The sequence below is a fragment of the Tauraco erythrolophus genome, chromosome 7 (assembly GCF_009769465.1).
Source record: "Tauraco erythrolophus isolate bTauEry1 chromosome 7, bTauEry1.pri, whole genome shotgun sequence".
NCBI classification, from domain to species: Eukaryota; Metazoa; Chordata; class Aves; order Musophagiformes; family Musophagidae; genus Tauraco; species Tauraco erythrolophus.
Window position 1 is genome coordinate 63362948 of NC_141471.1, and position 25672 is coordinate 63388619.

The 25672-nt window shown below is 43.4% G+C and overlaps 1 protein-coding gene across 2 annotated transcripts in view; it reads right to left on the bottom strand.

The window, feature by feature from the left end:
• Positions 1–15327, bottom strand: part of SLC9A3 (solute carrier family 9 member A3) — a 52758-nt gene extending 37431 nt beyond the window's left edge. For both annotated transcript variants that reach the window (XM_086614396.1, XM_086614397.1), the window contains exon 1: positions 15132–15327. In XM_086614396.1, coding sequence (XP_086470522.1) covers positions 15132–15327 — 196 coding nt within the window. The remainder of the gene's footprint in view (positions 1–15131) is intronic.
• Between the last annotated feature and the right edge of the window lie 10345 nt (positions 15328–25672).

The window sequence follows — 25672 nt, forward strand, 5'->3', positions numbered from 1 at the left end:
ATTCAAAGAAGTGTGTGAGTAAGCAACTATTACCTCTGCAAGCACTTAAATGAAGTTTAAACAATCAGGTACGGTCTATCGTAATTGTGCCAAATAGTTCTTGTTTGAAGGAGCAGTCCCACTGCAGTGCAAGTGTGGTACCATTTGGCCCTTATGGAGCTGAATGGCACTGAAGGAAAAATGGGAACGGTCAAAAATAATATTTCAAAATGAGAGCAAAGTACACACTAGAAACACCTTGAAGTATAGGAGAGGATATAAAACAGGACAGCAAAAGTACCATAAAACTGCTTCATTTCCTCTGCAAAGGTATTAGAATTAAGTTTAAAAGAGAATCTCCTTGCTCAAGTTAATATTCCCCACAGACTGAACTCAGTTCAGGGTTACTGTGAGTCTTCGGTGTTTAGGATGCTTGTCAGTCCATGATATTCCATACTGATCACAAATACAAAGAAGCACAGCTGAAGGATATTACATACTAGAGCTACTCTGTACACAAAAGAATAAAAATAGCATGTTTCTGGCATAACCTCTTCCAATTACATGTTAAAGGGTTAGCAATAACTGTAAGTAGAATTAGTGGTAAGTTTCTGATCACTAAGGTAGTTTTGGCTGAAATGATTGCCTGAGGTCTGAAAATCCGGCTGGCTTTAGACTAGAAATTTAAAAAGCATTTTGGGGCATGAAAATAAAGCAGAATTTACTTTCTATACACGGCAACTGCTCCGGCTTTAAAATTATCTTCAAAAATTCACCAGAATTTATTGACAGATAGTGAAAGCAATTTTTTATTTTTAAAATACCAAACTACTTTCCAGTAACATGGGGAGAACTGAGTTAAACAAAGAAATGCCAAGAAATGCTGAGTTAACTCATTTCACACTGCAAATTTTTGAATTTTTTTCCTTTTGACCTGCGCTTTAATACGATAAATAAAGTAAAACAAAGGTCTCCCTTTGGGAATGTTTTGGCTTTTGCTCATACAGATAAAGATCTGCAAAGAAATGGATTATTGGTAATATATGGAAACAGTTTTTCTGGTGTCATGACGAATTGTGTAAGGAATTACCAAAGCCTGAACACAAAGCAGAACCAGTTCTTCTCCTTGGTTAAGGTCCACTATACAAAAAAAGATGAAGAAGAAACAATTTAATGAATCTCAGTAGTAGGTTGAAACTCTCAAAATTTCCTTATACTATAGGAACTTCCCATTCTTCCCCAGTACTGCTTCTTGCACGGCATGGTAAGGATTGCTGCCTGTTAGGAAGGGCACGAGGGACACAGCCTAAGGGCAAGGGAGAATAACCATGAAGGCTGATCCAAGTCATGGGGTAGGAAAGCATTTTTTTTCTGGCCTGGGTAGGCTGTCTTGCCTCCTACATTCCACCCTGGCAAGATTTTTATTAGTACAACTGGAATAGCACAGGATTCCAGTGGAAGTAGTCCTGATGACAGCAGTAAATTAAATAAACATTGGGGTATTCAACTTTAGCTGTGGTGCCCACAGACAAGAAAAAAAAAAAAAAAATCACAAATGTCAAGTAGCTCTTGCTTTAAACTGAAAGCAAACTGAATTTGAGAGAAGTGAAGAAAACTGGCTGGTTTGTTTCCACTGAAAGTGAATATTACTGTGCACCCTGCAAGGCTCCAAAATTTTGCCAGAGTCTTGTGTTGGAGGAAAGGCTCCAGCAGTTTGATAAGAGTTTCATGATGGATTACAACTCGTAAATTCAGAAACTCAAGTAGGTTGTTTACATGCTCTAGGAATTTGGTAATCTCAGATTTTCTAGATGAGATTATTTTTAACTAACAATTTAGTAACACTTCTAAGAGAAACACTCCCTATTGCCATAAGGTGTTCAGAATGACAACAAATAAAGGACAAATTCTTTTCCTAACATTTTCACTGGGCTGTAGAAGCTCCTCAGTGAAGGAGTTGGGATTCCAGAGCTTTGCCAGGAAATGGAGAAGCAAGTAGAAACTTTTTCTATAAGAACACTGGTGAAACCACTTGTCACTCACCTGTTTCTCCCTGTACAATTCCCGTTTTGGAGTTTCACTTACTCACTCTGGTAACATCAGCAGTGCCAGTCAGCAAGGAGATGGTGAGGGACTGAGCAAGGTGATGTGTGGGAAAGAAAGAGGCAAGGATTCTCCTCTTACAATACTTACATACTACTCTGTCTATTTGTTCCACAGAAGGGTTTTTTTGATTTTCACCAACCAAGCCTGGGCATTTTCTGGGGCTTAGGCAATAGAGAGCAGAACACGTTCTATGCTCGCTTACTGAGTGCACTCGTTCCTGTCCAGAAAGGAAGTAATTTTGCTCAGAAGTCCAGGTACACAGTTTATTTTTCCATGGATTTAGGAGGACCAAAGTGGAGCTTAACTGATATCACTCTAATTATTTTCTGGCAAATGGCTCTGAGATATTGCTATCATTCAATGTGTTTTAATATGGCTTTTGATTTTTGTCCTTACAAGCTTTCTGATTAAGTTAACTCTCATACCTTCTTTATCTCGTTTGAGAGATGAAGTACACGACCATAACGCGGGAAGAACAGTAGTTTTAGTTAGTGTCCTCATACTGCAAAATGTGGTACATGGAAAATAGATTTGATGTTTTGAAACGGGGTAGGAAGGTGATGAGGAGACAGCTATTTTTTCAGTTATGCATTTGTGTTTTGTAGTGCATAGGCAGGTTAGTATGTGAAGGGAAGTTCTCAAGGAACTGATTTTCCACAGTGTAGAAAGAAAAAGGAGGGGAAAAAACCAACTGGCTAAAGCTGTATTTGAAGTAGGACCTAATTCTAAAAGGATTAACGTAGCATCTTCATATACATGTAAATGTCAGGATAGGTTCTGGAAAAAAAATGCTGGAGTGGAAAAGCATCAACCTGACAGAAAGACCAAGCTGACACTGCTTTATACCAACTATAAAACAAAAAAACATTAGTCCTGCTTTTGCTCTAAGACAGAAAGTGTTGTGAAGAGCCAAACTTCATAATTTTATGCTAATATTGTTTTTTTCCATGAAATCCTGTACCTGAATATAGGGAGGAGAAAAAAAAGTCAAACAATGTCAAGACAGAAGCCAAGTTTCAGCTGAATTTTCTTTAAATCTCTGGATTCTCCACTTTCTACCGTGTTCACTAGCATCTAAGTAACCATATGATATAAAGGAGATATTTTACGACTGGCTGTAGCGCTACTTCAGTCATAAAACATTTATTGGGTGAGGGCGTATAGACAAGATTCTACTGCCTTCCAACACGTTGAGCTCCTCCATCGTGTGACACAGAACACACACTACGTCAGGCAGGAGGAAAACACAACTGTAGACCGTTCCTCCTCACTTGGGTCACTCTGTCCTGACGCGAGAGCTTCGGTGCCTGTGCACAGGCTGAGTTTCCACCTACAGTGGCAGGTTTATCTTGGACTGGTTTTAATCTTTACTTCTAAATCATAATAAACAGAGGGAAGCTTCATGCTTCCTCCTGCTGTTTTTACATCCTCATACCTTCAAACACCACGCAGCATTATTCAAGCGAACATGCCTTGAAAACTGCGGGGTTTAGTAAGGTCAACTCTGTTGTATTCCTCAAGAAAGGCTGAAGAATTAAGATGCTTTATTGAGGGCTCAAACAGAATAGTTTTGTCTCAAAGCAAAAAGCTTTGGCTTATCACTTCATTACTGTTTTCTTCAGCACAAGTATTCAAGATGTGAAAACGAGATGGAGCTCTGCTCACCGGAACGCTGGGGAGCATAAGCTCGCGGGAAAGATTAATGCATTACCCACTAACGACTTGCTGCTTCCCCCAACGCCACGACAAAGGTGAGAGCCCTTTTTTTAGACTCACGTGAAGCACAACAACCTCATCCTCAGACCAGAGAGTGTCTGAAAACTGACTGAATTAACTCAAGCAAGGGGGAAGGTGAATTACAAACCATTTATATTGCACTGACTTCAATGCTGTACCTTTCACGCTGTGAAGAAAAAAAAAAAAAGTTTCTGTATCACAGAATGTCAGGGATTGAAAGGGACCTTAAAGGATCATCTAGTCCAATCCCCCTGCCGGAGCAGGACCACCTAGATCAGATCACACAAGCACGCATCCAGGGGGGTTTGGAACGTCTCCAGTCTTTCAGAACATCTTGATTCTGTGAAAGCCCCTCTCCAGCTTTCTTGTAGCCCCTTCAGGCACTGGAAGGCTGCTGGAAGGTCTCCCCGGAGCCTTCTCTTCTCCAGGCTGAACAGCCCCAACTCTCTCAGCCTGTCTCCATAGCAGAGGTGCTCCAGCCCTCGGATCATTCGTGTCCTCCTCTGGACCCGCTCCAGCAGCTCCATGTCCTTCTGTACTTATTATGTTTTTTATTTCTAATAGAAATTTTGGAAGAGCACAGACCTGGAAAAGCATTCTAAATATTATCAAGGAGAAAGTAACAAAACCACCTTCTCTTCCCAGACACTCTCACTGCATAAGTGATGCCAGTTTTCACCGCTGCAGGACACAAGTTTCAGGCTCAGTTACGGACGCTGCACAACCACTGAGACAACGGGTCTGAGCGAGGCACCACCTTCCTTGTTTGACAGCCTGTCTTTCGTCCGTGTCTCGAATCACAAGACTTTGCTTCATGAGAGATCATGAAAGACAGAAATATAAATTCCATCACTCCTAAGCAACACACATAACAGCTCTCTCATCCGTAGCTTCCATCCTGCCCTTTCTCTCACAGTACTTTCTATCCTGCTTTATTTTGTTATTGATCAGTGCACTGACAAACACAAAACTGTTCATTTTTTTTTAAATGTAGACTGTCTCACTCAGCTTTTACACTAGAAAGATTGTGCATGGAACTTAAAATAGTTGTTTGCCTATAAAAATATCAGCCATTGCTTTCCCACGTGGCACCTATGGTAGCAAACGGTAAAGAAACTTGAGAATAAACACAGCATTTACGCAATATTTATATTTAGAAAAAGAATACACTATCCTCCACCAATGGCAACCAATCTAAACAGATGACCGAGCTCAAAACGTCTTCATTGACACTCCAATAACATACCTTGACGAAATACCAGTTCAACAGTAGAAACATCCTCCTATCCAGAGTCAGAGCTTGCTCAGTCTTTTGTGACGTGACATGAAGATAGGAGACAAATAAATATTATATAAGGAAGCAACAGGAGACCACCATGGTCATAACTATCACGGGCTCAGAAATTTCCCAGTCCTTCCTGTAGAAGAGGAAAGAAGTGTAATGATGGAATATCCACCTACATAGTTGTGCTCTGAGGCGTCTTTTTGGTTGGTTGGTTGGTTTGGATTTTTTACATTTCCTTTTTTGTTCTGGGCTTTTTTTTAAAGGAAGAAAGGCAGTCTTCTTGAGAAAAATCCTATTAGAAATGGGGAAACTGGATTCTAACGTACCAATGCCGCAGATCATGTAAGCAGGAGACCCAGAAGCCATAGCTACCTCGTACAGAGGAGGACTACAGAGGCCTGCTTTCTGGCATACAGTTGTGGGCAGAAGAGAGATTTGTAGGAAGCAGATCTATCCTCCTGTTCGGCAGGAAACAGGGAATACTACAGCCACTACCTCGAGTTTTAGACATGCTCCTGCTGAATCAGCTAGCTACTGCTGGAGCTTGGTACTACCACCTAATGGATCTCACTGCACATCGCCACCACGCAATGCCATTCATCAGAATATCAGTCCATCCTGGAGAATGGCTCTTCTAAAATAAGAGATGGAGCTCATGCTGTGTCAGCTAAGAGAAGGCAGAAGAGTGAGTGACACACAAACGCAAGCCATTTGAATCAGGAATTGGAGCCATTCTGATCAGAAAGCGCCCAGGTTAGAGGAGAGCTGAGCTTTACGCTGGTACCTTCTCATTTCTTTCTTTAATTCCTGACAGCACGACCATCATGGCCACTGTACGGCCACCACGTATTCCGCTCTCCTCCATATTCACACGCAATTTTACTCCAGTTAATCAACATATATTCTGTCAAAACAGCATGCAGAAGCGTTGCTTTCTTTGACCAGGTAGGATCTGGATAAGGCTCCATCCATGTATGAACACTGCTAACCCAAAGACCAGGATGTGCAGGTCTAACTGACAGAGCAACTAATTCTGGAAACTATTTCCAGGCACATGAAGGACAAGAAATTACTCAGGAGTAGTCAGTATGGCTTCAAAAAGTCATGCTTGACCCTCCTGGTTAACTTACATGACTAAATGACGAGCCTGGTAGACAAGGGGAGAGCAGCGGGTAGTGTCTACCAGGCCGTCGTGGGGCCTCTGATACTGTCTCCCATAACAGCCTCACAGACCCTCAAGCTGTTGTCATAGGGGCTGGATGAGCAGACAGTGGGGTGGGCTGGAGATGGGCTGAACGGCCGAGCCCTGCGGGTGGTGATCCGTGGTGCAAAATCTAATTGGAAGCCGGTAACGAGTGGTGTGCCCCACAGGTCAGCACTGGCTCTGCTCCTGTTAAACATCGTCGTTAATGATCTAGATGATGAGGCAGAGGGCACCCTCGGCAAGTTTGCCAGTGACATAAAGTTGGGAGGAGCGGCTGATAGGTCATCCAGATGCTGCCATCCAGAGGAACCTCAACTGGCTGGAGAAATGGGCTGACAGAAACCTTGGGAAGTTTGGCAAGGAGAAGGGCAAAGTCCTGCACCTGGTGAGGAACAATCTCACACCCCAGATACATGCTGGAGGCCACCCAGCTGGAAAGCAGCTTGGCAGAAAAGGACCTGGGGGTCCTGGCAGACATCAGGTTGGAGCCAGCCATGTGCCCTTGCAGCAAAGGAGGCTACTGGTATCCCAGGCCACGTTAGGCAAAGTATTGCCAAGTGGATGAAGTGAGGTGCTCCTTTCCCTTCTGCTCGGCGCTGCTGAGGCCACCTCTGGAGTGCTGTGTCCAGTTCTGGGCTCCCCAGTACAAGACAGACATGCACATACTGGAGACAGTCCAGCAAAGGGCCAGGAAGATGATCAAGGGACTGGAGCATCTCACATATGAGGAAAGGCTGAGAGAGCTGGGACTGTTAAGCCTGGAGAAGAGAAGGTTGAAGGGGGAGTCTCATCCACATATATAAATATCTGATGAGAGGATGCAAAGAGGACAGAGCCAGGCTCTTTTCCGTGGTGCTCAGCGACAGGACCAGAGGCAATGGTCACAAACTGAAACATAGGAAGTTCCCTCTGAACATTAGGAAATGCTTTTTCACTGTGAGAGTGGCCAAGCACTGGCACAGGTTGCCCAGAGTGGTTGTGGAGTCTCCATCCCTGGAGATATTTGAAAGCTGTCTGGACACAATCCTGGGCAACCACTGTCAGTCACCCTGGTTGAGCAGGTGAGTTGGACCAGAGGATCTCCAGATGTCCCTTCCAACCTCAACCATTCTGTGATTCTATGGTTTTACGACTGCATGATCTCTACAGGAGACCACTGGGTCCAGCAAAACATCAAACTGAGGGCCGTGTTACAGGACACTATGTGTATGCCCATGTACTTTCTCCCCCACCAGCAGTTTTAGGGACAATTCCATCACGGGAGCACTATATCATTGACGTAAGCCTTAAATACAGTCATTTATCACTACTTTTTCATAGTTCACTACTGTTCCAAAGTCATCCCCAGAACTAAGTAGGATGGAAAAGCTGAGGACCAGAGTTATTTTAGTGGAAAATCTGACAACCTAACTCAAATCAAGTCCTACAGCAGTTCAAGCTCTAGGCTGTGCATCAAAAGGGAAGAGCAAGCATTTAGTCACTGTTTCATTCACTCTGGCATGAATATTGTAACCACTTAAACCACTAAATAACATTTAAATGTGTTTAGACAAGTCCCTCCATCAGTTTCTAATCTGTTTGCCCCTGGGAGATTTTCATTATGAAATCTTACAGGCTCAAGACCTTTACAGGCTTTTGAATATTTAATGTATTCCTCAAAGCCCAACTTTTGGAAGTGAGTGAATCCATAAAGCTTCCACCTGCCACTTTCTTCCACTTTTAAAAAATTGTAATTGAAGCAGAGAAAACCATAACCAAACGTTTCTTGAAAATCAGCATACAATCTAGTCAGAGATTTTCCTTCTTGGTTGTCTGACTACTGCTATTTTAATATTCCGGGTCAACAAAAGGCCAAGGCATTTTTTCTTTCGATAGATAAAAGCAGAACTACTCTCCCAGGCACGTATCAGTGAATGCAGAATGACTTCTTCTATCTTCAGGTACTGGAAGGAGAAAACTCTCCAGATCCACCTACTTAAAAACCCTGCTTTTGTACAGGCCTCTCAGAAGATCTTCCAGTTTTCTTTGGCCATGAATAAACATTAAATATTCATGCCTTAATTAAAAGTGTTTCCACTTGAGGTCTTGCATTCCGTCTCGGCCAGCTCTTCCCTTGTCAGCCTGTAGTTTCAGTATTTATGACTTTACGGTGCTTTACATGGCAGCCAAACAGGTATCAAGTCTCTCCTTTCACAGGGGTAAGTGCTCTGCAAGCTGTTTTGCAGAAGGAATCCAAACGTTACAACACAGCCAACCAGCCATGCTCTGCAGCTTACTAACACCATTTTAATGGCCTGTAATTTTAAACAGGTGCCACTCGTTAGCCAGCTGAGGAATAATTAGAGCTCCCGGTTCTTGGGACATTAGTTTAATGGCACTACTGCAGAGAGATGAGAAAAATCAGAGACAATTTCCTGAAAGAGCAAAAAGAATATTCAAATAAGAAATATTCTTCTATGACTTTGAACCCAACACTTCATCCTGGAATAGAACAAGTCATACAGAAGGTGCAGAAGAACTCAGTAATCCGTTACCTCATTACTTCAGAGCAACTAAAATGTGGTAAATAGGGGGAAAAGAAATTTTGTATTTGCATTCAAAGCATTTCTTTAAGCAAACTGGTGGTGAAACCCACTGACTTTTGATAGACTTCTGGTGATATGAGTCAAAACAACTGGAAAAGCAACTTTCTTAACTGCCAGGTCAAAGTAATAATTCAGGATTCCCAACACCAGCTTCACTGCTAAGCACCTCCAACACACAAAGCTCCGCAAACCCGAAGAGGACCTCACAAAGCCTTTCACTTGGAGAACCTGCGTACACCTGAACAGCTTTGCTGCTCACACTTCTTACTTGCAGATTTACTGTCACTTCGGGGGTTTGTAGATCACTCTTAGGAACACGTGGCCTTAGCTCTGAAGACAGTAAATCAATGGTTTGGACAAACCCAAGACTACAGTTTTAGAAGGATTCCATTGTTCTACGGAGAACGCCGAGAGCTTTGCACACAGGTGGCTGGCAGTAGTGGGTGGCAGAGATCCTTTCTCAGGTATGCATGCCTACACCATCGGCTTCTTATGTAATTCCCACACGTTGCCATTGTACAATTGTACATTGGCTATTCCTTGGGGAATGTAATCTGAATCTCGTCGAGTTATGCTGTCCTGATATCTTCTTCCCTACTCTAAATAATTAAGACTTGAGACTTGCAAGACTTGGGGGGGAGGGAGGGGGGAGGAGAAGAGAGATGCGTGTTTCAGGGAGGCAGGAAAAGGATGAGTAAGGTACAAGAGTAAAATGGAAATGAAATGGGGAAATAGGCATCCGTTGAGAGATGATAAATTTAACAAAGAGACGGCTCACGCAGCTGTTGCTGGGACTGGGAATGCTAAGCTATTATTCTGTGTTGGAAATGTTCTTTTCAGGTGCCTAAAATGTTGCGTACATGAGGTAACACCTTCGAAGGCAGAGATTTTACAGCAGTTAACGTTCCGAGCTCACAGGTGTTCTAAACAGCACTTTGCAAGAGGAAATACATTTTCCTACTGAAATAAAGGCACCCCAGTTACGTCACACAGTGGCCAGCACAAATTTATAGCGTTTCCATGTCATTGTTTTTAAGACAGATAAAAAAAAGGCTGTATCCAGGCAGGAAATGCACATGCCACCATTATAAGTGTGCCAACCTGTCTCCTGAGTTCACAACAAAAGTAAAAGGTGTATTTTTTCCATTGTTGTCCTTGTTCAGGATATGGGGGAAGATAGCCAAGTCCAGACTTCCTAGTCACAATGCAAAGTCCGTTTTCCTATTATCACTTGCTAATGAAAGCAGCCTTTAATGAGCATGGTGTTCACGATAAGGCTGGTAGCTTAAGCTTTGCAGGGGTTGGTAGTACCCTCACCATTTGAGTCTCTGACTCCATTTTCAGTTGAATACTTTCCAGTAAAGTTCTTCTAAGCATCTTTCAACATTTCTTCCTGAAGATGTTAGTTACTGAAGAATTGCCAACAGAAGAGCTGTTCTCACATTTTGTGCTGCGATTAAAACAATACCCTAAATCACTTTCTCTAAGTAATTGACGGTTTTCACTGGTGCTAAAATGCCAGGAGGAGAAACTTGGCAGTCAAATCGGCTTTTGTTTTGACAGTTTGCTTTGGAGGGAGGGGTATTGATTTCTTCAAAGAAAATATTGCCCCAGGAGTCTAAATTGGATGGGTTGTTAAACCTGCATTTCACAGTTCCTTCCCTAGCCCATCCCAAACATGCTTAAAATTCTCCACAGCAATTGTTTCTGTTAACAAAATACTCTGAAAAGCTCCTTTCTCAGAGTAGTTTGAGACAATACGAGGGACCCTGGCCATGCAGAAACAAGACCATCTATAGGAACCCACATCTCCGTGAGCTTAGAGACACTGTGCTCTACAGCTCGTGTCCTGCTGGGACTCAACGAGTCCATCTGTCACGGTATCTTTTTGAGATATCACTAAACCAGCCTTGTCCTAAGTGTTTGTTCCTTGTTATTGAATCACTTCTTCCCCCTCCTCCAAAGCATTGTGGCATTCCTGAAGACGGATTTACCTGCTGCCTTGGATTCAAATTTCACTCCTACTTTTAAATTTCTAACATAAAAGCCTTTAGAATTTGTGCACAACTACACAGACATTAAAAAAAAAAAAAAGCTTTTGTGACGTTCCTAGACTTAGTGTAAACTATACCAACAAAAACAGTTAGTTTGGCTCACAGGTAGGGAGAAGGCTCCATACCCTTCCTCATTCCTGCTCACAGTCACTCGTTCTCCCACCATTTCTTACAGTTGCTTATTTATCTGCTCCACACGGAGCACGTTCAGGGGGGCTGAATGGACAGAACAACTGCTTCATAGGGTTTTTTAGTTTTATTTTGGGACAAGCAACTAACTGTCCTTCTGAAAAATGTTATATTACACAAAAGGATTTAAATTTCACAAGTTCCTCAACATATAAACACAATTTCCCTCTGTCTCCTAGGATTTTGAACAAGTATAGAGGGATGCAGTGGACATTCCCCAAGTAAAAAGCATACTTTTTTTTTTTTCCCCCAATAAACATGGCCTCAGAAATTTCCTCAGAAGAAAAAACGTATACAATATTGAGAGTTTAAACTATTTAGTCTCTTGCCCATTTTTAGCTCCTGAGCTGACTATTCCTTTCCTTCTACTTGTTTCCAAAGTTGTTTCCTGATCTCCATCCTACTTCTGGCTTTTTCTGTAGCAGACTTTCCTGCCACTGTTCATGTCTTCTACATGTTTGTTTATTAAAAGATTGTTTTCAAGATGTGATCTATTAAAGACACATAACGAAGGAGAAGAGCACATGACGAAGTGAACTCAGAAAGCATGTGCAAGGCTGGACGGTGTGTATGTGTCCTAAATCTTAAATCTGAACTCTACTGTGTTGATTAAACTCATGACATCCTTTATCAACATAGTTACAGTAGGAAATGCCCTAATCTATAACTATATACACATGCATGTATGTATTTGTATTTTTTTTTCCCCATCACTATTTCTTGTTTCGTCTGGAGAACTGAGGTACCAGGGAGTGGACACCTGAAGTCCACGAGGAGGGTTCTCAGCTGTACCTCATGTATCTTCTTTGTGTAGATAAGATGTTTTTCTGGCTTAGCTCTACACATGTAAGTACTTTATTGACCTTATCCCATAAGGATACTAATTTGTACTGATAACAGAGCCTATCAAGAGGAAAGAGAGATAATTAGCCCAAGAGGAACACTGTGTACCTTCAAATGAAGAGTTGGAACATTCCAAATGAAAATGATCATATCAAATCAATTATAGTATGTAAAGCAGTACATTGGGATGCATCAGAAGTTTCATAGCAGACACAGACAAATTAATCTATTTCCTAATACTACGTGAAAGCCAACTGTATGACAACTCTTCTTCCACAGTTTCATTTGTAGCAATACTTAGGCTTACCCAAGAGACGCAAATATTCTTCACACACACACAAAAAAAATAAATAAAATGAAATTGCAGCTTCCTTCCCACCAAGCACAAAACACTATCCACTTCTTCATGTATTTGGGATGCTTACGAGATTTCACTTGCAATAGTTTATGTTGCAGAATACCTTGTCACCACCGATTTACATTCTGAATGTACACAACATGAACATCAAGTCCCAGAGGATCCACAAGAATCCACAATAATGTTCCACATAGAACATCATGAACTGAAACTTTCTTTTTGTTTTTGGGGGGGAACCAATACCACAACAAAAACCACAGAAAAAAACACCAAAACAAACCCAAAAACCTAAGGTTGTTCTAGTGTAAGAGAAGGCAAAGTATTCTCACAGACTTTTCACCCCCAGCTACCAATTGCAATTCCCAGAACATCCTTTACTGACCCAGTTGCCTATCATTCGCCAGTAAACCAGCTCTCCCAGCCTCTGCAGCCCTGGAGAAGTGAGTTTCCATGTATAAGAACAGCTCCTCCCCTGCTGAAAAACCCACAGCCAAACCAGCATTTTGACTCCACTACCTTTGCCCTCCTTCAGGTCATAAAGCAAGAAACACAAGGGCAGATGCTCTGTATTTTCTTCCTCTGTTCTTCTCTGTCTGCTTTTGGAACGTATACAACTTCTTTGATACAGCATAGCATTTTTGCATTTCAAAAATCTTCGGACAGATTTCTGGTCTACCTTCCAGAACCCTTGGGACACCAAGGCAGATAGAGAACTGAAAAAAAACCCAACTCATCAGCCTTCTTTCTCATTGACTTATACGAACACCTTCACGCTTTCTTCATCAATAAGCTGATGAAGAGTGAGTGTACACCTCTGCTTTTCTGTCTTTTATTTGTGACTGGCGGGGAAAGTAGGAGCATTCATAGGCTCTCGGTGGAATACAGCAGCTGTCCATTGCTTCTTTGGAGACAATGTCCAGAGTAGCATAGGATTGCAATTACAAATGTGAAGAAAGAAAAGAATGAAGCTTGAGAGCTTTGGGGAAGAAAAATGATGGAGTGGATGATAGATACTATCTACTAGTAAAGTGATGTGCTCTGTGCAGCTGTGAAAGAAGTGCAAAGAATTTAAAAACAGAACCAGCAACATTCAGCTCCTGAACTCCAAGGAAAATTAGTGCTTCATCAGGAGTCTATACTGAGGACTTCAAGGTTAAATGGTTCATCCAAAGTAATCTTAATCCGGGCCATGGCAATTTAAATACAGGATGATCTAACTGTCCTGATAGCGTCATTGGGTTTCTAACACAGCACTGATATGGTTGTGCAGCACTGATACTAACTCTGCACAGCTGTGGCACACGTACCAAGCAGCAAAGCCTTAATGCAGAGGGCAAATACTTATTTAGAAGAGTATCTCAAAAACAATGCTCAAATGAGCAACCTATGTATTAGTTCGATCAGCACAGTTTTACAGGGACTTAATATTGTCACTGTTTCTTCTTGTGTCTGGTTTCCCCAGCTTCCTACTTGATATGACCCAACAATAAAAGGCAATTAAAACAAAACTGTATTTTTATGTAATCTTGGTAATGCGGCAACCATCTGAACATAACTATTGCAAGGTGTAGTCCAACAGTGATGCAGATATTTAGTTATACATCTGTGATTAAGCGGGTGAAACCCAAGACACAGGTATCACTGAAAAATGCTTTACAATATCACATCTACATAATTTATTCCTCATTTTTAAAATGTTTTATTTGGGTTTGAGGCAGAATTTTCCACCCAAATCCTACTGTGTTTAGCTTGTCTGCTAGGCAGAATATAAGTAAGCGCACCTTTTTACATCTTCTCTGTGACATGCAAAAACCGTGGAATGTGATCCTGGTATTCCAGATTAGTATTAACAGTACAGGTATGGAAAAGTATTAGTACGATTTTCAGCTGATCATGCCTTCTGAGTTGAGACTGATCATTTAGAGACAATTTATTGAAAACCGAAAATGACATTTTCAACGTCTGCCAAACCGGAGGTCTGGTTTTAAATCCGAAGGTAGAAAGACTGAAAATAATAACATCAGGCAAATAAAATACTTTCCGATTAAACAGAAGCTCTTCTAGTCCAGCAAACAGTGTTATTCATATGAGATTGCTTTCGGAAAAGTCGCAAAGCTCAGAACCCAGAGTTAGAGCATTCATACAAACTCACTTCAACCACACTGAAGTTACACCCAGCCCTTGCTTTCCACTCATTCCAATTTCTTGAGGAAAACCCTGCGTGCTCTGAAGCTTGCGGGTTTTTTTTCAGCTGCATCCGATGGTCTGATAATGCGTATTACCTTTCCCTATGAATTCCGCTCCTTCCCTAACCCGGCAAGGCGCTGCAAAGCAGGGAACACAAAGTTCCCAGGCGCAGCTTGCAGCGTCTGGTTCTGGTGGTGCTCACACAGCCGCCACGCCAAACCAGGAGCGCAGCGTATCGCAAACTGGGATAGACGCTCCATACGCGATAAGACTCGATTTCTGTTTCACGACTGCAAGAAGTTCTTCCCCGGCAGCAACAGCAGTGCCCAGTTTTAAGGAGCTGCAGGGGTTTGCGAGGAGCCCCGTGCAGAACCCCCAGTCCCGGGCGCTGGAAATGAACCGGGTAACCCACCGGGGCAGGGAAGAAGCACCCTGCTGAGCACCGGGTGGGACAGTATGATGAAATCAGGCCAGAGTACAGTAAACCCCCTGAAAACGGGTCAGTGGACTTGTGATAAGCTTTCCTCATTCTCGTCGGGTGGGAGAAGGGGAAAGGGGGAAGGGAAAGGGAGAGGACACGCGTGAATATACAATCCGGACTCACCGATTTTGGCCAAGCTGGCCACAAGTATCCAGAGCGTTATGACATAAGGGTCCTTGACGTGCTCCCATTCGAAAGAGACGATGGCGAAGCTTTGAGGCTGGCTGCTATTTATAGAGCTCCCCGAGGTCCTCTGTCCCAGCGCCGCCGGGAGAGCCATCAGCCCCAGGAGGAACCCCGCTCCGGATACCTGCCCCATCTCCGAGCCGCACAGCTAAATCCTGCTTCCCTTTCCCGCAGAAATCCCGCCTCTCCGGAGGTCCTTGGGGGGCGAGGTCCTCGTCCCTCGGCAGAGACACGACCGCGGGCGGCGGAGGAGGCTCCGGTCCGGCCCCGCGGCCGCTGCGGCGGGGGCTCCGGTGCCGCTTGGCGCGGGGTGGCCGGGGACGGGTCGGGGGCTCCGTGCGCGGGCAGATGCTTCGAGCCGGGGTCCTGCTGCTTGTCCGCACCTGCTTTTATCGGGCCGTTCCCGCGGGGCCGGAGGCGGAGCTTCCCCGCCGCTCCCGCGGAGGCTGTGGTGCGGCGGCAGCGATGCCCCGGCCGGGCGCCAGTCGGGGGGGGCAGGGGCAGGGGAGGGGGACGGCCGGCTGCGGGTCGAGCCCACCGGTCCGGCCCAGCTGTGGGCACAGGGGGCTTGGGGAGAAGCGCCCTTGGCTCCAGGGGCTGAGGCTGGGGCGCTCCGGCGGGAATGCCCAGGGTGGAGCCCGGGATCCGCGCTTCGATGAGAGCGGGATAAGCCGGCGATCCGCACGTCTGCGCTGAGCGCTCTGGATGCGCAGCCCGCCGGGTCAGCCCTCCGCCCTCCGCCCTCCCTCCCTCCTGCAGCCCCCACCAGCCTCGCAGCTGCCGCAGGGGAAACGCGCCCTCCGCCGCTTTTCGCCTCCAAACGGATCCGAAGGCTCCGAGCCCGCCGGCGGCGGGAATCTCGCTCGCCGCAGCTTTCCCAAAGCAACTTTTGCTTCTGTCCACCAGAGAGCACCTCCCCGCGCCGGGCGGGACACGGCCCCCCCGGGGGTCCCCGCTTCAACCCGCCCGCAGCCCCCCCGCAGATGGGCTCAGTTAAACGCGCCTCCCGCCTTCTTTCCCTCGTCTTTATTTATTTTGTTACGCTTACAACGCGAAACCTTTCCGAAGGTTCTGGCTTTCTCCCTAAAGCCCTGTTCCTCTGCCGGACCCCCGGCAGTCACCACCCCGCAGGAAAAGGGCAGCGCAGCAGCGCGTTCCCAGCAACCAGAGCCCAGTGCACCTTTCCACACTCCGCAGCACCAGCTCCTGGTCTCTGCTTGTTGCTCTGAAGCAACCCAGCTGGCCACACGGGAGGTCCACTGCTTCCCAGACTTTCTACGGAAAAAATATTACCTTTTATTTTACTCATGTGACGGCTGTTTTTATCAAGAGTTCAAAAATGAACGCAATGAAGTGCTCCTTGAAAGCGTTTGGAAGACTAAGAAATCATTTTGATTATTTCACTCACCTGGGGGAAAAGCTAAGTCCCTTTTCAAAGTCTAAGTGACCTGCAGAGACCCTCTGTAAATCAATTAACAGGTTAATTAAAACAATAAATGGGCATGGAATGTCATTGTTACAAAGGGTGTCTATCATTCTCATACAATAATCTTATTTAGCTAAGGAACTCAAGGAGCAAAGTTCTCTCGAGTTGATGCACTGAAGATTCAGTTATTATCACCTGGCCTTGCATTGGACCCTCTCTTCGAACAACAAAGCATTATGATTTTTTTTTTATTTCCCCTGCTTCTTCATTACTTAAGGGAATGGAATTATGTAGGAATTTTTTAAACTAGGAGCCAATCTGAAGATGAAATTGGCAACTCTTTTTAGGAAGCATGGCAAACAGCATTTAGGAAATGTTGCAGACAGAGACCTGAAGAATATTTCAGTATCTAACAACCGAAATCCTACCTATATTTCATCTTTCTCAGACTTGGCCACTCCAATGTCCTTTAGAATTTGCTCCCAGGTGTTTTAAAGGTTCTACAAATGGCTCTGGCTGATGTGAGAATCACGTTTTTGTGCTTTGCCGTTATCGAGAGAGAACTAAGTATGGAAGTAAATAGCTGTTGATCACCCGTGAAAGCTGTTGCTGAGCCCTGCGGATAGGAGTAACTCCTAGTTGTTAACGTCTGTCCCGTCTGGTGATACTGGGAGAACAATGGACTTCAGTAGAGGCAGGCTGTCAGCACTGCTTTTATTACCACAATTTATTCCAAGCATCACAATTCAACATTTCAGCTACAGCTGATGAAAAGGCACCACACCTGCCACGGTGTCCCATCTTACGCAGGTGCTTCTTCCTGAACCTGGTTCCACGCGATGCCGAACGGGTTGGAAAAAAACCTCACTGCTGAAAGTGTTGAAGTTGGCCATGTCGTTAGGGCAAACGCGTCATAGACCAGGAACATCTACACCTGTGCTAGAGGTATCCAGAGATAAGCAAAGGCTCATGCTTCACTCGGAAGAGCTGCAGCCTGGATCGTGCCTCCGATTGCCCTTCGGTAATGTTCTATCCATGGCAATAGAGAGGACAGCCACCAAGCGACAGAAGCATTCTCATTCTTCCCAAACCCAGCTTTACCACCCTGTCAAAACGCCAACACTGTGGTTTTGTTGAACAATAACAAGTTGATGGTTCAAGGTGCATTGGTGACATTTGTCCTGTCATCCAACTGCTTAATTTTTTTTTTTAAGTAGGGTGGATGTCAAATGACCGTACGTATCAGGGAAATCTTGTGCAATTCCTCACCATGTCAGAGTGACAGAGAGGACAGAGGAAGGAACCGGCAACCATGAATCTCCTGTAGGTACATGAACATGTGCTAAACCACTGAATAGACATGAACTCAGGTGCACGAGAATATACAGTCGTACAAGAAACATTTGCATTTATGTATTTATTAATAGATTTTCCATTTTCTTGAAGGTTCTTTATGGAAGCCCTACGTAGCAGCTTCCTATGACTTCATTCTGCACCAGTGACAAAAAGATCTAGCTTGAGTACTGTGTTTGCAATAAAGATAGCGTATCTTTACTGCTGATATCTCCTGACTCTCCAAAAAGATCGCTCAAGGAACATGTCTAGTTCCTATAAAATAATGGCTTTGAGTCCTGAGTGATTCTTTTTCTTTTTTTTTTTTTTTTTTTTCAACGGAAAGAACTCCAACATTGCTGCTGCTGCTGCTGGAAATGTTGCATGAATAATTGCTCAGAGAAAAGAATTAGTAGTATCTAACACACCCTTCACCTGATCTGTGTCCTGTAAAGATTACTTCTTGGGGATTTTTTTTAAGCTGGGTTTAAAAAAATTAAAGAAACTCTCCAGTTAAAAAAAAAAAATCAAACCAACAGATAAACTGAAATCTTTAAGAATATATTCGTTTTCTTTAAAAAGCACACACAGTATTTCAGTTTTACTAACTTGGAGGTAGAAGTTCCAGTTAACTTTCAATATTGGCATTTACAAGAAGTGTGTTTAAACTGAGGTGAAATTAAGCAGCACATTCCTGTGGAAGCCAGACCTTTCAGAAAGGAAAATAAATAAATCTAAGGAGTGAAGAATCGGGAAATGAACTGTGAAAAATATCCTGATGCAATATAAACCGTCACAAATCACTTATTATCATTCTTGTCTTTCCTCAGGGAGATGCACTCTTTTTATGTTAATGTTTCTATAAACGCATAAGCAGGTTAAGGTTAAAACTCATTTCAAGACATGACTGAATTTAAGGAGAAGTGAAGGGAGTTTTTAGCAGATCTCATCTTCAGCCTCACACCTTTTAGAAAAAGTCAGACATTTCAGGCAGATTGTGAGATTTTTTCTGTTTTGTTGCTGTTATTGTTTTTAATGAACCCCCATGTTCATATTAGATCAGCAGCTGACCTAGTAGGAGTGGGGGGGCACAAGTGACAAACATCAGCCCCACCCATGACCTCCGTTTGGGATGGCCCCTCCATAAGGGATTCTATCTGGATGAGCTCTCGGTGTAACGAGCAGTGAAAAGGGAATGGGACAGGGAAAGAAGTTGTTACATAGCACCAGATACCCAATATACTTTATCATGTTATGTTCAGAAAAAAAAAAGCCTTTTAATAAAATGCCATGCGTTTTAAAAGTTCTCCTTCTTTAAGTTCCAGTTTAAATGAAAATTTTTCTATTGTGTGTTAGGACTCTGCTGGGCTTGCTACCAGTCAAAGATGACTGCAGAGACTTTGGTCTGTGACAGCCTGCATCTTCCACACCTTCCCTCTTGTACTGTTAACTACAGATTTCAGAGACCAAGTGGGTGAAAAAAAAAAGAAATAAAAGTGCATCTCCCTGAGCTGTTTCCGTGCCCAGGTATTCAGTTTTCTGTGGCTTAACCTGAAAGCAAAACAAACAGCTGAATTGCTTAGGCGAAAAACAAACGGCCCTTAAACAACAAAGGCAGATAAATAGAATAGTTTCGATTTCTAGCACGACAATTTTACATTTCTTGATTTTGTATCTCGCCTCAGATGCTTCTTGATCTAATTTTTCACTGACCTATGGAGAGGGAATCTTGCCTTTCTTGGATTCTCCATATACCATGCCTCTCGGAAATCCATGGCTCATACCCCCGTGCCTAGCTTGACGTGTGCGTGTTCACATTAAAAACTCCAGTTGGTTTCACCTGGAGCAGCTACAGCATTCAGTATGTCATCCTCAGAGATCCTTTTCTGGCAGACACATAGGACTTTTTCAAAAGCATCTGTGATATCTTTAGCTGGAGGCTTCCCCCAGCCCCCTCAAACCAAACACGAAGACAATCCGAGGGCTGGAGCACCTCTGCTATGGACACAGGCTGAGAGAGTTGGGGCTGTTCAGCCTGGAGAAGAGAAGGCTCCGGGGAGACCTTCCAGCACCTTCCAGTGCCTAAAGGGGCTACAGGAAAGCTGGAGAGGAGCTTTGGACACGGTCGTGTAGTGACAGGACACGGGGCGATGGATTTAAACTGGAAGAGGGGAGATTTCCATTAGATCTAAAGAAGAAATTTTTCACTCTGAGGGTGGTGAGGCACTGGCACAGGTTGCCCAGAGAAGCTGTGGCTGCCCCATCCCTGGAAGTGTTCAAGGCCAGGCTGGATGAGGCTTTGGGCAACCTGGTGTAGTGGAGGGTGTCCCTGCCCATGGCAGGGGGGTTGGAATGTGATGATCTTTGAGGTCCCTTCCAACCTGAACCATCCTGTGATTCTACGGGCTCCTCTCCTCCCTGCTCTTCATAAACCCCGCGCTGAGGTCCACATTGCTCGCAGCAGCCGCTGTCACGTAGTGATTCACTCTTCTTATTACTGGTGGGCCACGGGATGGAGGTGGATGGTTCAACTAGTACGTAAAAACTCTGCAAGACAAACAAATTTACTCACCCGTTGCAATCTGAAGTTTATTCCAGCAGAGGGAGCGGACCCATAGCCTGCCGGGGCTGGAGAGCACCCAGCACCTTCACGGTTGAGATTTTCTGAGAGCAAAATCCAGCTTTTTTTTTTTTTTTTTTCCTCCCTTCTCTTTTTTATCTGAATTGTCATAAAGAAAACAGTGAACCTTGGCTGCTGTGCAACAATAATCATGTAATAATTAGCAGTTGCTTTGAACTTAAATCACGTAAACCATAGAGTGAAATAATTAAATTAATTACGACACAAAATCTGGCAACACGATCTATGCCTTAAGTTGTCAATTATGGTAAATCGATCAACAAAAAAGACGTAAATAACAGTCAGTACTTAACTCGTTGTCGATGCAGAGTTTAAAGCCTGTGGATATCTAAGAATGATGCAGTGGGTAGTGGGGAGTTTTGTTGGATAATTCCAGTTTGTCAAAATCAAAACGTTTAACCAGAGCGTACATATTTTTAGGAATCTTTCTTTCGGAAGTTTTCACATGATCCAAATAGATCCAATAGATCCTGGTCAAAGCCACAGAGGAAGGAAAAACTTCAGAGACGATGATCATATCAACAATCTCCCTAATTCAGTGCAAAGACATAATCCTGCATGTCATCTATTTCAGGTGAACGCCCTGATATTGATCATGACTCGGAAGAAATTAATTTAATTGATTTAATTTTGTTCTGCACTGAAGCAAAAAAAATTGCTGAGTATTCAATTTTTGAGGGAAAAAGAAAAAGAAAACTGGTTTTCAACCACTTTGAGTTTTTAAAAACATTTATTATATTAGTACAAACCCCTTTGCACTAACTGTGCTAGGAGTTGCAATCAATTTGAAGAAGTTTGCATGTCATATTTCCAATATCAATTTAAAAGGAGTGCAGTGTGTTTTGTAGTTGACTGGACAGCAGTGGAATGGAATGGGGAGAGACAGTCCTTTGTGACGGAGATTCTTGGAAGTAGAAGGGCTCTCTACTTTGAATTGAGGGAATCTCAACTGGATTGCTGCTTATCTCCCTCAAGTTCCAAAGGCCATGAGGTGCAGCACATCCACGGCTTCTACTTCCACATTACCAAAATAACTGGTAATTATGGAACTTAGTCAGCCATGGAACTGTCTAAGATCAGTAAAAGAACATGTAAAACAGGAAAAGGGATGTTTTCTAAACACGCAAAATAATTTGGCGCTATGGTATTTTATAATTAACTGCATCAATCCGCTTCGACAAATTTCTGGCACCTCAAAGCCTTCCTCAGAGTTATTAACACTGAATTTTCAAGAGTTCTTTTTAGAACCAATATCTTGAAAAAAAGGAACTTTATCATGATAACTTTAAAGTGACAACAAGAAAGAAACTGATCAGAACGTTACTCTCATGACGCCGTACAAATAAAATTACGCAGTGGATCCAGGTTTTGTCAGACAGATGTATTTCAAACTGCTGTTTCCCACAAAGCCACACTTTTGGAAATACAGAAAAATAAGCTGTATGGTTGCAGAGGAGAGTTACTAATTTTAGCTGCTACATGAAAACAAGAATCCCCACAGTAAACGAGTAGTTTGGGAAACCTTTCTAAATTGTAACTGCTGTAGCCACCTCGGAGGCACTGTTCCGTACGGTGACATCTACAAAATAATTTTTTAATATATAAAAAATATTTTATTAAAAAAATATAAAGATGTCATTTAATTCATTGAAAGCCCAATTTTCTTGAAATGGAGAAGTCAGCTATTGATTTTTTGCCAGAAAGCGTCCCTCTTGGGACTATATTTGATAATGAATCATAAACACTAGGCCTACTATAAAAAAAGAATAAAAAAAAGAATTAAAGGACTAAGATTTTGCCAAGGTAGCTCACAAACATATTCCCCAAAGTTTTCACTGCATGAAAGTTTCTTATGATGTCACACTTGGGAAATCTACATCACACTTGGGCGTCAACAAAGTTCTACTTTTCCCTGTGTCCCATAAAGGTCTCGCATCATCCTCCCCTCCTGTGACCCCTAGAGTTACCAGAATCCCAGAATGTCAGGGGATTGGAAGAGACCTCAAAGGACCATCTAGTCCAATCTCCCTGCCGGAGCAGGACCACCTAGATCAGATCACACAAGAACGCATCCAGGCAGGTTTGGAACATCTCCAGAGAAGGAGACTCCACAACCTCTCTGGGTAGCCTGTTCCAGTGTTCTGTTAGCCTTACTGGGAAGAAGTTCTTCCTCATGTTTAAGTGGAACCTCCTGTGTTCCAGCTTAGATCCATTTCCCCTTGTCCTGTCATTGGATGCCACTGAGAAGAGCCTGGCTCCATCCTCCATTATCAGGCGCTTGGCAAAGCAGGCATCAAACATCATTATTGTAGGGATCTTGGGAAATCTACAGGCTTATTGATCTCGATATTATTACTTCTCTATTTCCTTGTACATCAACTGTGACAATCCATACAGTGGGGCAGGCAATAAATTCTTGGTTTCTCCTAAATCAGTTTGCATCACCTTGCACTGTCATGTTTCGTGCTGGTGACCCTGCAACAACCACCCCTATGTCACTCCTCCATGTCACGTTAGGGGTGAAAAGGACCATGGCCATGTGGAAGTAGGAAGTACCTTCTAAAGGAAGTGTACCAGACACAGGCTCTAGAATCCACTACAAACTGATGTCTGGAACAGATGTGAACATATTACAGTTCTCATTCTTTGGTGAAATCAGAGATCTTCTGGCTGCATCAAAAGGAGCGTGGGCAGCAGGTTGAGGGACGTGATTCTGCCCCTCTGCTCTGCTCTCCTGAGACCCCACCTGGAATACTGCGTTCAGCTCTGGAGTCCCCAACACAAGAAGGACATGGAGCCATTGGAGCGGGTCCAGAGGAGGCCACGAAGGTGATCCGAGGGCTGGAACACGAGAGAGTTGGGGCTGTTCAGCCTGGAGAAGAGAAGGCTCCGGGGTGATCTTATAGCAGCTTTCCAGTACTTAAAGGGGGCCTACAGGAAAGCTGGAGAGGGGCTTTTTCCAAGGGTGTGTAGTGATAGGACAAGGGGCAATGGATTTAAACTGAAAGAGGGCAGATTTAGACTGGGTATAAGGAAGAAATTTTTCACTCTGAGGGCGGTGAGGCACTGGCACAGGTTGCCCAGAGAAGCTGTGGCTGCCCCATCCCTGGAAGTGTTCAAGGCCAGGTTGGATGAGGCTTTGGGCAACCTGGGTGTCTCTGCCCATGGCAGGGGGGTTTGGAACTAGATGATCTTTGATGTCCCTTCCAACTCTAACCATTCTATGATTCTACGACGTATTCATGATTCAAAGGGAAGAATTTGGCTTTCTGGCCCTACTTGCACAGAGCCTCAAGTTGCCAAGAGAAAGGATAATGGCACTATGTGTGTGTTACGTCACTTTGAGAGAATCATTATATACAACCTTAGTGGCATTAAAAAGCAGGCATCGAAATGTAAAGAGTGCGAGATAAAACCACATCTGTGTCGTACATCAAATGATCTAATTGTGTTAACGAATTAATTTGGATCTACGTACTGCATAAGGGTACTGCATCCTTGACTACTATAGGCTGACCACCAGATTTAAGGATGAATGAAATTGCTTGTCATATCATCTCCTTACTTATGCTGGGATTTATAATCTTGAGATAAGATTGAATACTCTTGATTATCAATGGCGAAACGTCTACAAGAAATATCAGTAAACATCTCTCTCTCTCTCTCTCATTTTTCTCTTGACCAAATGCCTTTTCTTTCTCTCCCGTAATAAATAGTGACAGTTTAATTTTTGCTCTATGTGCAAATAGATGTATCATAATTTAGATGATGATATTAACAGGAGACACTATTTATAAAACATATTTCCTTTTCAGTTCTATCAACGAGACTATGTTTATAACAGTTTGTAGGCTGTGGGAGAGAGGAAAGAGGAAGAGGCCCAAAAGTGTTTCAGTGGAAGTAAGTCACTGAAATCCTTTTGATCTTCTCTAGACTATAATCTACGGAGAAAGAAGTCAATCCCAGCTAGCTACTTCCAAGGCACCTTCAAAACCTGCAGGCTGCTCAGAATTGTAAAAGGAATTGGAAACCAAGATTCAAACAGAACTCTAGCAATAAATACAGTTTCCTTCCAGGAAAAAATACCAGAGGCAAACTCATCCTGTTCTCGAGCTCCCTGCCAGGCATCAGGTATTCACCACTGTCGGAGAACTGGGTGACTGGTTTGAATCAGGCTGACCTTCCTTATATTGTTACGATCATATCGGATTTAGCTCTAGCAGTGGTGCTCATCAGTAACATTTACCGTGAAACTTCATGACCTAGAAAATACTCTAAGGAAAGAAAAAGATGCTGAGCAGTGTCGGTTTTTCATTATAGGGGAGGTTTCTGAAAGGTCAGACTGCTTCTGAAGTAGAATGCAGTAGTGTAGGACGATACAGGTTAAAAAAAATTCTAAACCCATCATCAGGGGTTGATCTTACACCATATTTGGAATGATTAAGCTCTGTACAAGAAAGAGCTGTTCTCATAAAATAAGCAAGCATTTAGGCCTAGAGAGTTCTTCAAAACTAAAAAGAGAGGATTTAGATTTACAGAACAGAGCATTCAGTGATCTTACTATTTGCTTGAAATGGTGCAGCACCCATGAGCCAACCATGGCACCCATGAGCCAGTCATGGCACCCATGAGCCAACCAACCATAGCACCCATGAGCCAACCAACCATGGCATCCATGAGCCAACCATGGCACCACAACTAACCTCTCTGTTGTTCCCACCTCTAATTTCTAGGATTGTAATTATAGGTTGGTTTTTTTTTTTGTCCATGAGTTTTGGATTTATTATCCTACAATTCCACAGAATATTTCCTTGTTCCAGTTACGTGATAGGAAGAACAAAAGTTTTCACCTCATTTCCTGTGTAATTTTACCATGTACAATTACCATATTCCCTCCTACTCGCTTTCCTCTTAAACCATCTAATTCTTTCCACTTGTTCTTTAGACACAAGATTTTTTCCCGTGCTTCCCAGCTTCCTCAGGGTTGCCTCATCCTGAACTCCCGCTTCAGTATTTCGGATTTGCATACAGGTTAATTGAATTTTACACTATATATCTCGCAGAAGTTAGGACCATGTT